The sequence below is a fragment of the Microtus oregoni genome, unplaced genomic scaffold (genome assembly GCF_018167655.1).
Source record: "Microtus oregoni isolate MIOR12 unplaced genomic scaffold, Mior012 000030F_ref0000283, whole genome shotgun sequence".
Classification (NCBI taxonomy): Eukaryota; Metazoa; Chordata; class Mammalia; order Rodentia; family Cricetidae; genus Microtus; species Microtus oregoni.
The window spans coordinates 23,340,211-23,357,836 of record NW_024543089.1 but is presented as its reverse complement, the minus strand read 5'-3'; the positions used below and the strand labels follow the sequence as shown (position 1 = coordinate 23,357,836).

Below are 17,626 nucleotides of genomic sequence, written 5' to 3'. Positions count from 1 at the left end.
AGGTTTTAGGAAAGGTTCTTGGATAATATATATTAATGATTATACTGTAGGCGTGACCAAATGTTGAAATATTCAAAGATATCAAACTCTGCTCCTTTTTATTTGAAGAGTTAATTCTTGCAAGTATTTTGTTTTATTTTCAGTAAGCCACAATAAACTCTCCCCCTATGATAATAGTGGTGAGTGGAACATATGAAAAACATGGTCCGTGTAAAATGAATCTTCACACAGACTTACTCCGTCATTTCAGTTTGATTTCTGAGAAATGAGTTCAGTCCATCTGCCAAATCCTTTTATAAGATGGTGCATTCCTGTTTTGATTTTAGTTTATTTCATTTATGAAAAGATTTTTTTTCTTCTCCACCCTGTCCTGGACAGTTCGTTCTCACGTCTTCTCCACTGCCCTAAAGTAGAATGTTACTGTACATTAAATCTTTAAATGTAAATAAAAATTGAGCATTAAAACGTCTGGAAGGAATCTGTCACTGTTTTTTTAAAGTCATTCATTTATTATAGCTGAGTTTGAAACAAAAGCAAAAGCAAAAAATAAAAATAAAAAAGGAAAAAGCTGCCTGACATGCTGAATTCATACAATTTGATAATAATCCCCTTTCTTTGCCAAATTTGGAATAACAGACTTTTTCTTAGTGTGGGAGGGAGGCAACTGGTTTGGGGAGGGGGAAAGATGGAATACAGCAGATGACAGAGAATCAGTTTGCAAACATATGTTAATATTTAGATTCTTTTTTAAAAGTGAAAAGTTAACTAGTTAACGCTTTTCCACAGACTGTCTTTGATACTATGTTTTGTTTATTCTGTCCCAGAAGAAGTTAGCGGTATACAGCAAGATGCAGGACTCTCTGGAAGTCACGCTTCCCAGCAAACAAGAGGAGGATGAGGAGGAGGAGGATGAGGATGAGGAGGAGGAGAAAGACCAGCCTGCCGAGATGGAGTACCTTAACTCTCGCTGTGTCCTTTTCACTTATTTCCAGGGAGACATTGGGTCAGTAGTGGATGAACACTTCTCAAGAGCTTTGGGCCAAGCCAGCACCTTGCATCCAGAATCTGCCATTTCAAAAAGCAAGATGGGGCTAACCCCCTTATGGCGAGGTAAGAATTCAAGAGCAGATGCCCTTCGGAGCAAGCTGTTTCGCAACTGCCTCTACCAGGCTCCAGCTGGAGGCTTGCCCCTGGAGAACGGATATCCACTTGCTTTTTAATTTTTAAGGACAGCAAGGAATTTCTTTCCGACAAACAGCTGGATCGGTTTTGTCACATGTGGAATGCAGGGTTGGAAAGGATGCACTCACACCCCTTAAATTCCTCATGGAAAAAGCAGTGATACAAGTGGCCCCAGTTTATAGTGGCCAGACAGAGCTCGAAGCTCCTTTCAGAAAGCTGCTGTGGCACAGTGTGGGGCTCTCTAAATAATAGGCGTGCCCGAAAACAGCTCTAAAAAAAAAACGTATTGTTGCTCACTCCACTAGGTGTTGTGTGGTGGCATTTCTGAATTCTGATTCGGACCCAGGAACACAGGCTTTGAAAGCTGCCTGTGTTCTCTGTGTGGCTTTGTTTTCACTGACTTGTGAACCATTTACAGGTTATGGTCCTCTCGGCTAGTATTTTGATGACTGAAGCCATTGTTTTACCTCAGTAAACAAAAAGTTTCAGACTGACTGGACTCTTCTTTATTTTCTTCTTGGAGGCAAGCACAGTAATCTGCTTGCTTCCATGTTCTAGTTTTAAAGTCAGTGGGAGAGTGACGTGTTAGAACGGTGATTGTCAAGGTTGGAGAGGAAAAGTAGTGTACACTCTGAAGACAGTTTCACAGAAATGTGTTAGATACAAATATTTTGTTCCAAACTCACCTGGCTCCAAGAAGTGTCTAGGAAAATGGTTGTAAACTGTGGGCCTCGCAAGGGAACCTTTTAGAAAGCAATTTTCTGGCCCCTCTCCCAAGCCCTGAGGAATGGGAAACTGATGTGTTTACCCAGGCCTGGCAGGGGATTAGAAGCAGGCTCAAGTTTGGGAATCAGTGACCTGGTGTCCTGGTTTGTGAGGACTTTAGAGTATGAATGTCTGCAGGAAGGTTGAGGGAAACACAGCAACAACTGTCTTGAGTAGTACCTGTGACGGAAGACCTTCCATGTCATTGTCCCAGGAATGGCTCTGTTGCTGCAGGAGAGGATCTCAGCTGGCAGCATGGTCCTTATCTACAGACACACGGTTCCTCTTCCTCCCCACACTTCATTTTGTCATTCTCTCCCTTCGGCCTTCCTTCCTCCTGTCCCTCATTCTTCTATTTTCTCTTTCTGTTTCTTTCCCTCCTTTCCTTTTTCTTCCTTATTTCTCTTCCTTTTTAGCAAACGTATTCAATACGAAGCAGGCATTGTAAGGGGCAATAGAATATGAACTGAAATAACGGAGGCTTGCTAGAGGTCACCCACATGACTCCTGCTTAATTGACAAGTATGTGCTGGGAATTTTGTATATGAACAGAGAGCCCTTGAGAGTTCACAATGCTCTCAGGAGGAGCCAACATCCTGTTTGATAGCTCAGGAGAAATTATGGGAATTCTTTGAAGAAAAGTTTTGTGACTCAGATGGTTTTAGGTAAACAATTTGATGTACCAATAATCACATCCGTATAATTAGTTCTGGGAGAGTAATGAAGCAGTGGGTCCTTCTTTCAGTGACTGGCATTTGTAATCCTGGGATGATCTTGTCTGGAAAGGAGAAAGGATACCAAATTACCTGAAGCGTAAGGTCACCTATAGTGACTAAGCCAGAAGAATTTAGTGTGTGTGTAACGACTCTAAAACAATTCAACTGTTCTATGTAGAAATTAGAACAATAAGAGGAAAACTTGGATTCACTCTCTGATTTTTTTTAATTGAGACAGGGTTTCTCTGTAGCTTTGGAGCCTGTCTTGGAACTAGCTCTTGTAGACCAGGCTAACCTTGAACTCACAGAGATCCACCTACCTCTGTCTCCCAAGTGCTGAGATTAAAGGCCTGTACCACCCCCGCCTGACTAGCTGTCTGAATTTTAAACAGAATGCAAGAATGGTAGCCATGTTTTAATAGTTATTGGTAACTTTGCCTTGATATCATCTTAGATTTACCTTCCCATATGTATGCTGACTTATTAGTTGATTTTGCCACAGGTATTTATTAAGCTTCTACTATGTATTATGCAATTTTCAAGGTACTGAGCTCTGTACTCATGGAGTGACTATTTATTTATTAAAAATTTCCACCTCCTCCCATCCTCCCATTTCCCTCCCACTTCTCCCACTCCCCCCCCCCCCCTCGCTCTCAGGTCCTAAGAGAAGTCAGGATGCCCTGTCCTGTGGGAAGTCCAAGCCTCCCCGCCCCCATTCAGGTCTAGGAAGGGGAGCATCCGAACAGACTAGGCTTCCAAAAAGCCAGTACATGCAGTAGAATCAAAATTCTGTGTCATTATCATTGGCTTCTCAGTCCGTCCTCTTTGTCAGCCACATTCAGAATGTCAGGTTTGATCACATGCTCATTCAGACCCAGTCCAGCTGGCCTTGGTGAGCTCCCCTTAGATCAGTCACACCATCTCCGTGGGTGGACGCACCCCTCACGGTCCTGACTTCCTTGCTCATGTTCTCCCTCCTTCTGCTCTTCATCTGGGCCTTGAGAGCTCAGTCCAGTGGTCCAATGTGAATTTCTGTGTCCATCTCCATCCATTGCCAGATGAAGGTTCTATGGTGATATGCAAGATATTCATCAGTGTGGCTATGAGGGACTGTTTTAATAGCAGAGACAAGTAAAAAACAAGGATATAAAGAGTGACATTTAAGGTGTTACTTTACTGAAAGTGATAATGAACGCCTTCTCAAACATAATTACATTTGAACATAGACCTGAAGGAAATGAGGGAATTCCTCATGTGACGATTTCTGGGAAAAAAAAATGACTTACACAGAAGGAATATCCAAGCGCAACATCCCTAAGGATGAGTGGAGCTTAGAATGCTCAATGAGAAGGTAGCATGCTTATGTATGTGGAATAGTATGCCCACCCAATTTCTTATGTCTTTCTGTCTCTCCTCCCACCAAGTCTACAAATAGTGTGTCTCACATCAATTCCCTCAAAACTCAAGGTGACATTTTTCTATATGAATACTCTAAGATAAACATAATTCAGTGATTAAAGGGTGGCATTATATGAATGAAGTTCATAATACATATCAAATATTTAAAACATCTTCACAGAAGCATCTTTTATTAATCAGTCATATGAAGTTTTTGTTACAGTTTCTGTCATTCCCTTTTTCATTCTTGCCTCCCTCCCTCCCTCCCTCCTTTCCTTTCTTCCCTTTTTTCTACCTTCCTTTCTTCATCTGTATGCTATATGTTTCTCTGACAAGCATGCCCATGTGTCTGCTGGTTCATGAGCCTATGTACCTGCATGTGGAGGTTAGAAGTAGATGATTTTGGATTTTCTGATTTGATAGATCAAATCAAGTTCTGCCTTATTCGTTTGTGACAAGACTACTTACTGTCTAAAACTGGAGCTGGGCTGGCAGGCAGCAAGTCCAGCAGTCTTTCTGTCTGCACTACAATGCTAGGTTATAGGTGTCCATATTGATTGCAGTTTAGTTATTTAAAATTAAGGCACAGGATCAAGTAATTTTTGATATAAGGTCAGACAAAAGGCATTGTTTACTTTCCATTTGTGAACTGAGTAGTTCCATTGTTGCTTCTAGTTGCAAATTTATTTTCAAATCAACCCACAGTACTTGATTAAGATTCATGGGAAACCCATAAAATGTTATTAAAGAAGAGATCTTCTTAAAGAGGAGGTATAATGAATGATATTCACATATTCTATAAAGAGAAATAGTCATAATATTAATATTATTGATAAAACTACACAGGATTAGACAATTCAATCTTTGGACTCTGGTCATTGTCTTATTCCTTGATGTTTGCAAAGTGGTATTGGAGCAATGATTTAAAATCTTTGTGTGACCAGCTTGTCCAACAATAGCATATTCTCACTACTACTCCTATTTAAGGTTATTAGAAAAACATGTTGAAGAGTATATAAATGATTTCATGCAGAGCTTGAACCAACAGAATCACCAAGGCAGATGCTTCTCTTTTCCGTAACTATTTCCACTTACTTGTGGATGGAAAACTGATGTTGAGTCTTTACCTAGAAACCTTGTTTTCTGGAAGCTCATATTTTTAGCATGAAGCAGTGTCTTCCAGATAGTAGGGACTGGAGACTATTGATAATGTTAATGGAGTCGTTAGGGAGTTTTGAAAGAAGCTGCTGGCCAATCGACCCACATCAAGCACTCTGACTAATAACAGTTATTCCAGTTCTATTTACATGCTACATATGAACTTACAACTGAGTTATGTTTGAACAATATAGTTCCATAATAAATTTTTAGACAAAGAGGGTGTACTTGCTAAGAGAAGAATAAGCATAATGAAATTCATATCTTCTTGATAGGGCTAGAAAATGGTTTTGGACAGGTGCATCTGTTAGAAAAAACAGTTAAGGGGAAGAATGCTTTGCACCTTGTTCTGGCACAATATATTGTGAATTATATCACACCTCACTTTTCATTTCAGTTAAGAACCAAACAAAACTGATTATCCACTTATTCCCATCTAGCATCTAGATTGAGACACCAGTTCCAGATACACGCATGCTTTACTTACAGAAAATGTGTGGGTCAGTGTGTGTGTGACTGCGTGGGACTTGCTCTCTGTGTGTTTGTGTGTAAGGAAGAGCAATGGTCAGGTAAGATGGAACATAGTAGGCCTCTGAATTCAAAGCCTGCGTCTCTGGCACTTATTGCCATTTATTCTTCTTGCATCTTCGAAATAAATGTATCTGTCAGCTTGGGTTTGCTTGGAAACTCAGCCATGTGGGAGCGACCTCTCAGAATGAATAGTTCAGGCTAAGCAGACCCAAGGAGAAAGGCAAGGAAGGGCTATATCCTAAGGGAATAAAGGTTCTGAGCAGACTCTCTAGGAGGCCCTCCAGGCTGCTGTTTCCAGGAAGTTAGAAAAGGCAGCGAGAGGAAAATGAGGCGTGAATCACCTTATGATAGTGCCCCAAGCGTTAGATCTCATTGCAGTCATGAGGTGATTTTGAGCAATGCTGCAGCCAAGTACCTGGAGGACAATCTTTGGATGCCATGGCAATGCTTAATTCCTGGATAACAGAGAAGTTCAAAGCACATTTCCTTCCTTTTCGGACTTGACAACTGGTTTTTATAGGATTTGGAAGAACCAGGGAATGGGCCTTCAAAAGTATCAAGAACCATTTTTGTTAAGCATTGAGTTTAAATAGTATTCTTTTTTTTTTTTCCTTTTTCTTCCTCTTCCTCCTCCTCTTCCTTTCTGAGGTAGGGGCTTGCTCCTCTGTCTGCCTTATCTGGTAGAGATTCCCAGCCCAGATTGCCAGTGAACTTGCACACTCCTTCAGGCTCGTTCAGACTCTACTTGAGGGCTAAATCACAGGCATGTGTCCCGATGCTCTAAATAGTTTTTTTCTTTATTGTGAATTTTAAAAGAAAATGTTATGTTGGACGCTAATACTTTTCATCTGTATTTACTCTCAGAATGAGTCAGCAGGAGATTACTAAAGATGACTTACGATAGCATCTCTTTGTCTTATTTTCGTTAGTATTATCATTATTATCTAAAAAATTAAAATTTGAACTGTTTTACAGTTTTTGTTCTTGTTTCTTTTTTTCTTTTTTCTTTTCTTTCTTTCTTCACTCTCTCTCTCTCTCTCTCTCTCTCTCTCTGTCCCTCTCTTTCTTTTTGTGTGTGAAGAGTTGCTATAAAAAGTACCCCAGTACTATATAAAATTTTAAAAGGAATGCTTAGCCCCTATGATCTATGTTCAACTCTTCTGTTTGTCTTTGAAACATTTTTTTTCCTAAAAGTCAGTTGGTGAGATTACTGTTACATTTTGAAAGACGATATTGGGCAACATATCAATTTTGCCTTATCTTTCGTTTATAGAAACAAATGTGTGTGTGTTCCTAAAAGTGAACTCAATAAAAATCACATTTAGGGTTTTTTGTTGTTGTTATTTTTATGTATGAGACTATCAGTGCTGGCACCACCTGAATGCCAATATTGCATGAATGTTGAATAATGGTGCTCCAGAATCCCAATTGAGTCTTAATATTATGCAGTTTTGAATCATTTTCACTAACCTTAAAGGTAGCATTGCATGGAAACAGCTCCTGCAGCTTTTCATCTGCTTTCTTATACACCAAATGTGGCTGTGATTAAGTACTTGCAAAGAGTCACATAATGAAAAAAATTTACATACATATGAAATAAGCAGGCTGGTTCTCCAGCGCAGAGCACAGTGTAGCATCTGTTTCTTCGTGTCACTTTTTTTTAAAGAAGCAAGATACCAAATAGTGATCCCGAAGCTTGGATTTCTTCATGTACATATATTCCGTTCAATATTGTTTCACTTACTTGTAAAATGCTGCAGTGTTTGCTGAAAAGGGCTGCATAGATCCCTACAAACTTTATATTAATCTCAGGAGACCCTATATAGACTGGGAAAATATTAAATTGCTTTTAATTTTATTTTTCGTTGAGGAATTTTAAAGAGCAATTCAATTTTTATGGAGTGACTTTAAAAAAAGATTTCATCTTTCAGTGATACTATGTTCACTCATCACACTGTAGTGCTTCATAAATAGGACAATAATACTTTTGTAAGCGATATGTTCATTATGAGAATTTGTGTGTGCATATATACAGTGTTTAATCGACCATAAAAATAAGAATGGTTCCATCTTGGTAAGCATCAAGAAAAAGATGGATATCCAGATAAGTGTAATACTATTTCTGTACTTTGGACAGTTTCCACAAGAGGTTCAATAAGAGGAATTTTATGAATCAGAGATTGTTAGCTTTCATATCCAGGTTCTGGTTGTATAAATTATGAGCAGATAGAAACTACGAGATACAAATTATGAGCAGAATGGTACCATGGGAGGTGTGTCAGTAAAGAGGAAGATTTGTGGTTGGCAAGCTGCCCTATAGTGCCCATAAGGCTGATTTATAAGTGCTGTCTTTTAATCAGTGGTGACTGTCACGAAACAGTCATTTATTGAAGAGCTTACTGGGAGTGACTGAAGGCTTCAGCAACCATTTCTGTCCTTCCTGCCTGGAGAGCATCATTTCACAGGTTTCTTCAAGGGTTCTGATTTCCATAGCAAAGCTGAGAAAGTGTGGGTTGCTTGCCACAGGATGAGGGGGTGACTCATGGCAACACTGGTGCAGATCTGAAGGCAAGAGAATAGATGTTCTTGTCTTAATAATACCAAATCATTAGGGAACTTAGAGAAGATGCCAAATATGACAGAGATGCACTGATTTGCCTAACCTCATGATACATGTTATAGTTTATTCAAATTTTTATACTGAGGCAATAAAAATGTGCTCATATTCCGAAGATGTAAGAAATGATAAGCATGTTAGATTGAATATTTCTAACAATGAGCACCTCTTAGGGTATCCTTTGTTCAATGGGAAAGTCTAGATTTTTTATGTTGAAGCTGGCATAAAAATATCAATAATGCATATGCATAAGTAGTGCCGATTGCAACCATATGTCCAACTTTAGCAGAAATAATCAATAGAACAGACAGAATGAAAAAATATTGAGCAAGATAATTGAAAGAGTATGAATTGAAATGCTTTATTATGTTTAATAGAAAAAAGTGACAAAGAGATCAAGAAGTCCACTTATGGTTATGAGAAAAGAAATGTATGTAATGAAAGGGAAGATTCACAGGGCAGAGCTCCCAGGCTCCCTGCGAGGCCTCTTATAACAAAGTCCCTTTCAATCCTCTGATCAAGAAGCCAACCCTCTTCTGAGACCTTTGTATCTCCATTCTCCCTCCCATCTCTCTCTTTCACCAAATTTTGCTTATTGAATTTTATCCATTAAATGCTACTGATGCTGGTGATATTGTTGTGTTTGGTGTACCTGTGTAGACTCTGTACTATGTTAGTATTTCGCCTGTGAGACCATCAGTCTAGAACTCCATCTCATCCCTTCATAAGCCTAATTCTTATTCAGCCATTCTAATTCGACATGGTTCTCACTTTTCCTGCTCATCTTGTGGGCTTGCTCTCAAAAACATTTGCAGGTCTTCTTCCCTTGTGCACCCAGTGACGTGATAAACAGTGACAGTGGTCTATACGTTTCTGACTTTCTTTAGTCTAGTCCATGTATGTCACCTGTAAACATTAAGATGAGAGAGACAGTGAATTGAGGGAATTGATGGAGGAGGATGCTGCTTCTTCCTTCCTTGCCTGCAAGTGTGAGCTTTAGTTTCCCCGAAGTTTCTAATATGACCCGAAAAGTATAGCTCAACCTGAGCCATGCTGGTTATCAATTCTAGAGAATCTCCAAATCCAGGTAACCAGGTTGCAGTCATAATTGTTCCTGCTAGTGGTCATTGTGAAGTCTACCATTTTTTGACTATTGAAGCAGGGTATCTGGTTTTGCAGGGTAGGCTTGTGCTTGCCAACACCTTAGACTTTTACCCTGTCTCCATTTTCTTACTGGAGCGGAGTGAGAATTCCATGAGCTCACAAGCAGCCTTCAGTCTGGTGTTGGACATCTGGCTACTCTCGTTAAATGTTAACCATTGTTATTTCCAAGACCACAGCATTCCTAGGTTTCCACAGAAGTTAAAAAGATAAAATTATTCTTTTAAATGATCAATGATTTGGTGGGAACAATTACATGTTATCTTGTTACCATTTCTTAATTTTGTCATTGAAATGTATGGTTAAATAAAAAATTGTGTTGGCGCATAAAAGATATGAGTGCAACTATTTCCAGTCTACACAAACACACATATCAATGGCACAAATATTCTTCACCAGAGAAATATATAGAATGCTATTTAGAACTAAGAGCCAAACGGTTCCAACAGGAAATGAAGCCTTTCCAGTCATTACATTGAAGCAAAAACCTCGTCTCAAGTTGAGATAGAGAAAGCCTCACAAAAGCAAATGCAGGGGGGCGCATTTTGAATCTTGCCTTATTGCCGGGACTTGGTACCCAAGAGGCTCAGCCCGTATCAGCTCATTCTTCTTTGTAGACAGAAAACATGCATAGTAATCCTCTTGCTTGTAAAACATTACTGAACAAGCAAAAACAAATATACAGCAGAACTGTATCTTATGTAAATAACGTGTTTTCTGTCTTCTCAGACAGCTCAGCTCTCTCAAGCCAGCGGAGTAATTTCCCAACTTCCTTTTGGACCAGCTCTTACCAGCCCCCACCTGCACCCTGTTTGGGGGGAGTTCATCCTGACTTCCAAGTCACTGCACCCCATGGCACCTTTACAACAGCAGACCCCAACTCTTGGCCAGGACATGGTCTGCATCAGACTGGCCCTGCCCCTCCCCCTACTGCATCCGAGTCCTGGCACTATCCTCTGGCATCTCAGGTGAGCCCGTCCTACAGCCACATGCATGACATGTACATGCGGCATCACCATCCTCACGCCCACATGCATCACCGCCACCACCATCACCACCACCACCCAGCTGCTGGTTCTGCCCTGGATCCCGCGTATGGGCCCCTGCTAATGCCATCAGTGCGTACTGCCAGGATTCCTGCTCCCCAGTGTGACATCACCAAGACAGATCCGACTACAGTCACCACTGCTACCTCAGCATGGGCCGGAGCCTTTCATGGGACAGTGGACATCATGCCAAGTGTGAGCTTTGATGCAGGTGAGTGAACAGATCTCCTTCGTTCTAGAAAAAGAAGGGAAAGTTTAGACAAAGGTTTTGGAAAATAGTTTTTGCAAAGTTTTCTCTTGAAGCTAATATGCTTGGAGAACAGAGGCATTTTGCAATAATCCCCGCATTCCTGTGGAAAGTAGAATGAAAGTCTTCTAAGAAAGGTCTCAGCATGTTTCTCGCATCTCCTATCAGGGGAGTCTGTTACTTTGAACGGGATTTCTCATACCTTATGTTTACAAATAACTCAACCCTTCTTTAAATCTCCCATGACTCTGCACTCTGTAGCATGTGTTCTGCCTGCCAGATTTCAGAGGTAGTGGTATGCCTCAGTTATGCACTGTGAAACAGATTGTCTTTTGGAATGTGGTCTACAGTCCAGACTTAAATAAATAGGGACCATATTTTAAGAGTAGACTTTTCTTTTTTCTCTTCCTTCTTTGCTCTTTGTTTTCTTTCTCCTTCCTTCCTGTTGTTATTCTCTCTGATTTAAGTAACACATGACTTCAATGAGTACTGTAAATTTATATTCAAAATGCTTAGAAATAGTAATGAAAATATTTCTTTATAGAACACTTGTCTCTGGAGTCCGCTAGCCGTGGAGATCATTGTTGTAGCTTTCTGGTTTTCATTGTCCTGTCCTCCTCAACCCTTTTTCATTTCCTGCTGAGTCTATGGTGAGGACTGCGTTTTCTCTCCTGGTAAAGAGTGTTCTGTGGTGCTAAGCATTGCAGGCCAGCCTTTGTCACAGAAGACAGATGCTTATGCTTTTCAGTGTCTGGGGAAAGATATTGTTGGATCCTCAACATATTTGTGGCCACATTGAGCTGTGTGTCAGTTGGAAGCTTGCTCTGTTTCACGTCTTTGGCCTCTGTGGGGTCACACTAACAGTACTCCTAACAGGCAGGGGATGACTCTTCCTTCTGTATATTTTGTCAATAAAGAGAAAATGGGCATGATTTCTTGTTGCTTTCTGTTTCAAATTCTCTGTTTACTTTTGTACTTGTGAAGTTGGGAATTAGTCTGGTGCACACATTTTTTCCCCCTCAGAATGGTAGACTGAAAATGTCTCATCAAGATGAAATGCCATGCTTGGTGCTTTTAGAAGCAGACAAGAGAAAGGTTTTGTTCACTAGGATATCTTGAGAAGATCACTTTGGTTTATTAACCCATGATTTAATTTCATTTATTAATCATTAACTGTATGCTATTAGCATGTTTTCTTTGTATATGTATGCTGACATATTAGCACATTTATATATTTATTTGAATTTTATCATTATGTAATATATATGATAGCTTTCTCACGCTGCTATGTAGTGTTTTAAATTTCCCAAACAGATGTTTATATTTGATCCAAGAGAATTCTGAGCTATAAGTTCTATGATTCCCTATGCAGTAGTCAGAGTAACAGTGCTGTAAGCAAGCAAAGTGATAAATGATGTTGTAATGATTAGTAGTTTGGAAGGGAAGCTGTCCTTATTGGATGTATGAAAGGGTTCTCATGGTCAGTGTGAGCTTAGTAATTAGATAGTAAAGAAGATCCATCTGTAGTCTATGTTTTCATCCAACTGGAAAAACAAAGCAACTCAATAGAGTAAGATAAAGTATTGGCATGTTCATTTGAGTTCTAATCATCTGATTAGAACACTTTACACAAACGGACTTTTGATTTTCTCAAGCTAAATTTATATCAACACCAGGAGAAATCTGGACATCAGAGAATAGTCATCGCTATCACATTTCAGAGTGTCATGACTATGAAAAGAACTGATTTTTGCTTATCGTTTCCTCTGAAAGGAATGACTTAAGGTACAACATGGCCTTTTTACCCTGGAAAGAGCAGCAGAAGGAGGAGCCAGCACCTCTGGCCTAAGCCAATGATGAGAGATGTTACGTCATCTATAACCATTTCCTACTACAAAATTCAGACATAATATCAAATGCCACATTCAAATTCAAACTGGAAAAGCATGGCAGGGGTCAATTTTTACAGGAAACAGCCTTTGAGTCAGTTTTTGGCCTAATGTTCTAGGGGATCATATCTTTGGTGTGAGAAAAATCCTTGAGTCCAAGGGGTTGGCTTTTTATATTTATACAATTTACATTACAGTTCCTGGCTGTGGCTTGTCTCTGGGAAAATGGACATGACACCGGATAAGGTGTCTTTGTTCAGTTGAAGCTAATTCAGTTGAAAGATAATTGCTCCTGAGAGAGTTTTGAGGCAATAAGTAGAAAACGGAGGCTACAGTCATAAAGGGAAAGGATCTGGGTGGTACACCCATTCACAATGTGGGACCAATAAGAGGGTAGTAACCACCCTTCTTCTGTTCAGATTGATTCTGATAACAGATGCTTCCATGTAAAATTCAAAAACAAGGAAGGAATTGTGTAGCTGAATTAGGGAAGGGGGATGTCCCTTTCTGAAATTCATGGCACAGTGACCTGACTGTGCAGGCAGCACCCTACAGTGGCTCTTCTTAGGTCAGTGTTCAGAGACCAATGAACAGCCAAGCTAAGAACGATATGAGTCAGGTGAGGCAGTCAAAACTTTCTTCCAAATCCAGGTATCTGAGCCAACAAAACAGAGACAGTTTTTATGTTCCATTTCATGGAAAATAAACTAATTCAACTATTTCAAGAAGAATATTTTGGTAAAGGCCATAATAGTTTCTTCCACAAGGGGAGGGACTCGTGGTTGCTGTCACAAAAGCCCATAGGCAGAATGACTTCTGAGCAGCAGAAAACTGATTCTCTTACTTCTGAGACTGCTGGGACCAAGGACAAAGTATTGGCTGTATCCAAGTTACAGGAAAGGCTGCTTTCTTGTTCACAACTGGTCATCTTTTGGTATACTGTCACATCATGGTAGGGTCAAATTAGCCTTGTAGCAGCTTTTATATGGCAACAATCCCATTCACAAGGGAGCTTCTCTCTTGCTGTAATGGACATGTTACCTAATACTGTTACTTTGGGAGTTTGGATTTCAATACATTAATCTGAAGAGAACATAAACATCCATCCATTGTCAGTGAAATGATAATTATAGCTGCAATTTTATTTTGCAGAATGCAGAGAAATTAAGGGACTCTAAGGAGGAGGATTGAATTTGGTATAATATTTAGTAACAAAGGAATTTTTTTTTTTATTTTTTTAATAATTTTTTTTATTAAGAAAAGAAGAAAAAAAAACATAAACAAAAAACAAGTTTCCACCTCCTCCCAGCCTCCCATTTCCCTCCCCCTCCTCCCACCCTTCTCCCCCTCCTCCCACCCTTCTACCCCTCCCCCCACTCCTCTCCCCCTCCCTCTCCAGTCCACAGAGCAGTCCAGGTTCCCTGCCCTGTGGTAAGTCCTAGGTCCTCCCCCCTCCGTCCATATCTAGGAAGGTGAACATCCAAACTGGCTAGGCTTCCACAAAGCCAGCACATTAAGTAGGATCAAAACCCCGTGCCATTGTCCTTGGCGTCTCATTAGCCCTCATTGTTCGCCATGTTCAGAGAGTCCGGTTTTATCCCATGCTTTTTCGGTCACAGTCCAGCTGGCCTTGGTGAGCTCCCAGTAGATCAGCTCCACTGTCTCAGTGGGTGGGTGCACGCCTCGTGGTCCCGACTTCATTGCTCATGTTCTCCCTCCTTCTGCTCCTCATTGGGACCTTGGGAGCTCAGTCCAGTGCTCCAGTGTGGGTCTCTGTCTCCATCCATCACCAGATGAAGGTTCTATGATGATATGCAAGATATTCGTCAGTATTGCTCTCGGATAGGGTCATTTCAGGTTCCCAATCCTCAGCTACCCAAGGAACTAACTGGGAACCTCATGTTGGGCACTTGGGAGCACCTCTAGGGTCAAATCTCTTGCTCACCCTAAAGTGGTTCCCTTAACTAAGAATTGTGGTTCCGTGCTCCCCTATCCACCTTTCCTTTATCCCAATTCTCCTGATTCCCTAAATCCCCCCTCCTTCCCTTCTACCTTTTCTCTCCCCATCTCCCCTTACCCCCATCCCACCCCACCCCCAAGATCCTAATTTTCTCCCCGGTGATTGGGTCTACTTCCCTTAGCCAAGAGGATACCCAAAAAGATGAACTTGGGATGTACTCGCTCATAATTGGTTTCTAGCCATAAATTAGGGCCACGGAGTCTACAATAGGTGAACCTAAAGAAGCTAAGTAAGAAGGTGAACCCAAGGTAACAAAGGAATTTTAAAGCATTGTATATTGCATAATTGAAGGGTTGATACCATTTTTACTTTTAAGGACCAGTAATAACATTTTATGCTATTTTGGGTCTTCTACCCTTTTTACTACTACTTGGCTCTCCTTTAGTGGCACTCAGTCAACCTTAGAGAAAATCTAAGGGAGGATGTCATCTCTCAGAATTTTCTGGAAATTTGGGTAGCTCCAACTTTTTAAAGGGTACTTCCTTTGTAAGTTAGTTGGGTAGCCTGAATTTGGAGACAGGTTGCCAACTTTTCTAACTCATTTTGGTCTACAAAAGTAAAACAAGATGGGCATTGGACAAGGTTCCTGAGCTTTCTCATCTTTAGAATACATAGCATTTCTTTGAGGGTGAGACAGATCAAAACAATTACAAAGCAATCACAAGGGTGCTAGCACTCATCATTTCTGTTGATGGAAAACCAAATTTGATTTATTTAACTTTAAAAGTTATTACTTAATGATAATTTGGAATAACCTACCATCCATTTTAATGTATATGATTCAGAGGTTGTCAGTTATTCACCATCTTGTGTAATAATCCTTAATATCTAATTCTAGAACATTCAATCACCTCAGTAAGAAACTAATTGCTTGATAGAGTTTACTGTCTATGTCCTACTATTCTCCATTCTTGGTAGCTGTTCATTTACTTGATGCCTCTACAGATTGACCCTTTCTGTTCACCAAAGAGAAAAGGAATTCTACAATATGTATAAATGGAGGTTTCTCTGTCCCACCCTGTTTTGCAGCCGCTTCTAAATAATTACTCAGAGGCTTAATATTAATTACAATCTGTTTGACCTATAGCTTAGGCTTATTACTAACTAGCTCTTATAACTCGAATTGGACCATTTTTATTAATCTACATATTACCATGAGGCTCATGGATTTGCCTGTGGTCTGGCCTGTTGCTTCCCCATTGGCTAATTGCATCTCTTCTGACTCTGCCCTTCTTTCGCCCTGTATTCAGTTTGGCTTTCCTGCTTAGCTTTATTCTGCATTGTTATACGCCAAAGCACCTTCTTTATTAACCAATGAGGACTATGTATAATCACAGTGTACATGAGGACCATCCCACAGAAAATATGTGCCTTCTTTCACTTAACCTGATGTTTTTCAAGTGCCATTTATGTTATGTGAGCATAGAATTCCATTTTTTCAGGAGTTGATCTTATTTTACTGCATGACAGTACTATGTTTTTACTAGCCCATTCATTAGTTGGTGGACATTTATGTGCTATTATATTTGATTTGATATGATTAATACTGCTGTGAGCTACCACGTACAAATATTTGTATAAATATATTTTAAAATATTTTCAGTATACTTGTGATATTGAGAGAACCACGCTTAAAGTTTTTATGTGCTTCCGTGTTTGCAGAGCTTAAAAATAATTTACTATATTTGAAATAATTTTTGTTTCAAGCTATGTTTTAGCTTTTAAACTGACCATAGCATACCATAATAGAGGCTGAGATTGGTAGGTGAAAATTTTCCATAAGAATGAAATGAGGTGGCCATATTTTCTGAAAGAATATACAATTTAAAGTTCTTAATACTAGAGTTGTGCAAATCCTTAATGTTTGCGCTGCTGTTACACTTGGCTTACCCTCGGCCCACTGTTCTCTCTGCTAAACAGGTTTTACATAGTATGTGCTGATATAATCACAAGTCACCTGTATCTGCCCTCCATAGAAAAATCCCCACCTTTACACAGAGACTGTTATCATGAATCTTACATTAGTCTTTTCCCTTTTTATTGGCAATTTAAAACCTGGGTTCTTCAAGTGCTGTGGAACAGTACTTCCAAATTGTAGGTTTGTCTGAAAGGAAGATCTATGGTCAAATGAACTTTTGACAGAGAATATTTTGTAATTCTCTTAGTGATCACTATTAATGTCAACATTAAAGCTTTTATTTATTTAAGATTTGTTTGTAGATAGATAGTTTCACACCCTTTCTTTCTTTCTTATTTTCTTTTTCTTTCTTTCTCTCTTTCTTTCTTTCTTCCTTTCTTTTTTCTTTTTGGACCACACGGTGTTTTAAGCATATTTTTCTCAGAATGTACTTTGAAATTTTCACTTAACTTAACTTTTTTCTCATATAAAACGTCACCTTTTTCAATTTGCATGAATAATGATCAATTTACATTAAGAAGATGTGAAGATAGGCTAGGAATAGTAGGGAGACTGAAGATAATACGAAGAAAGATAAGATGAAGAGAGGATAGGAGGATGAACTTCAAGCAACCTCAGAGTATTGCACTGGGTTTCTCTATGTAAAGGGAAGTTAAACGTGGAAGTGCACAGCAGCTTGGTTTGTATTTATTATCAGATGTACATGGGATGACTCTGGGCAACACTAATCTGCTTACCTTCTACTGGTCACAATGATTCTCACCTTTTAGTGAAATACTGGCATTATAATGTCCAGCTTTCATAATTATTGTAAGATGTATGATCTTGAAATCCCTAGTCATTCTATGATAAATTTTTATGTAAAGCTTAGCTAATGAGGCATCTTCACTGAAATACAAAGCCAACTCCTATAGTAAATTATTTTTAAGCTCTGCAAATATGGAAGCACATAAAAACTTTAAGTGTGGTTCTCTCAAT

General features: G+C 39.6%; 1 protein-coding gene across 2 annotated transcripts in view; it reads left to right on the top strand.

Moving 5' to 3' along the window:
• Positions 1–17,626, top strand: part of Vgll3 (vestigial like family member 3) — a 42,895-nt gene that overhangs the window by 11,335 nt on the left and 13,934 nt on the right. The window contains exons 2-3 of one of the 2 annotated variants that reach the window (XM_041678620.1): positions 993–1,110; positions 10,258–10,785. In XM_041678620.1, coding sequence (XP_041534554.1) covers positions 993–1,110; positions 10,258–10,785 — 646 coding nt within the window. Of the gene's footprint in view, positions 1–827; positions 1,111–10,257; positions 10,786–17,626 lie in introns of both variants that reach the window. The other variant, XM_041678619.1, reaches the window with a different exon arrangement.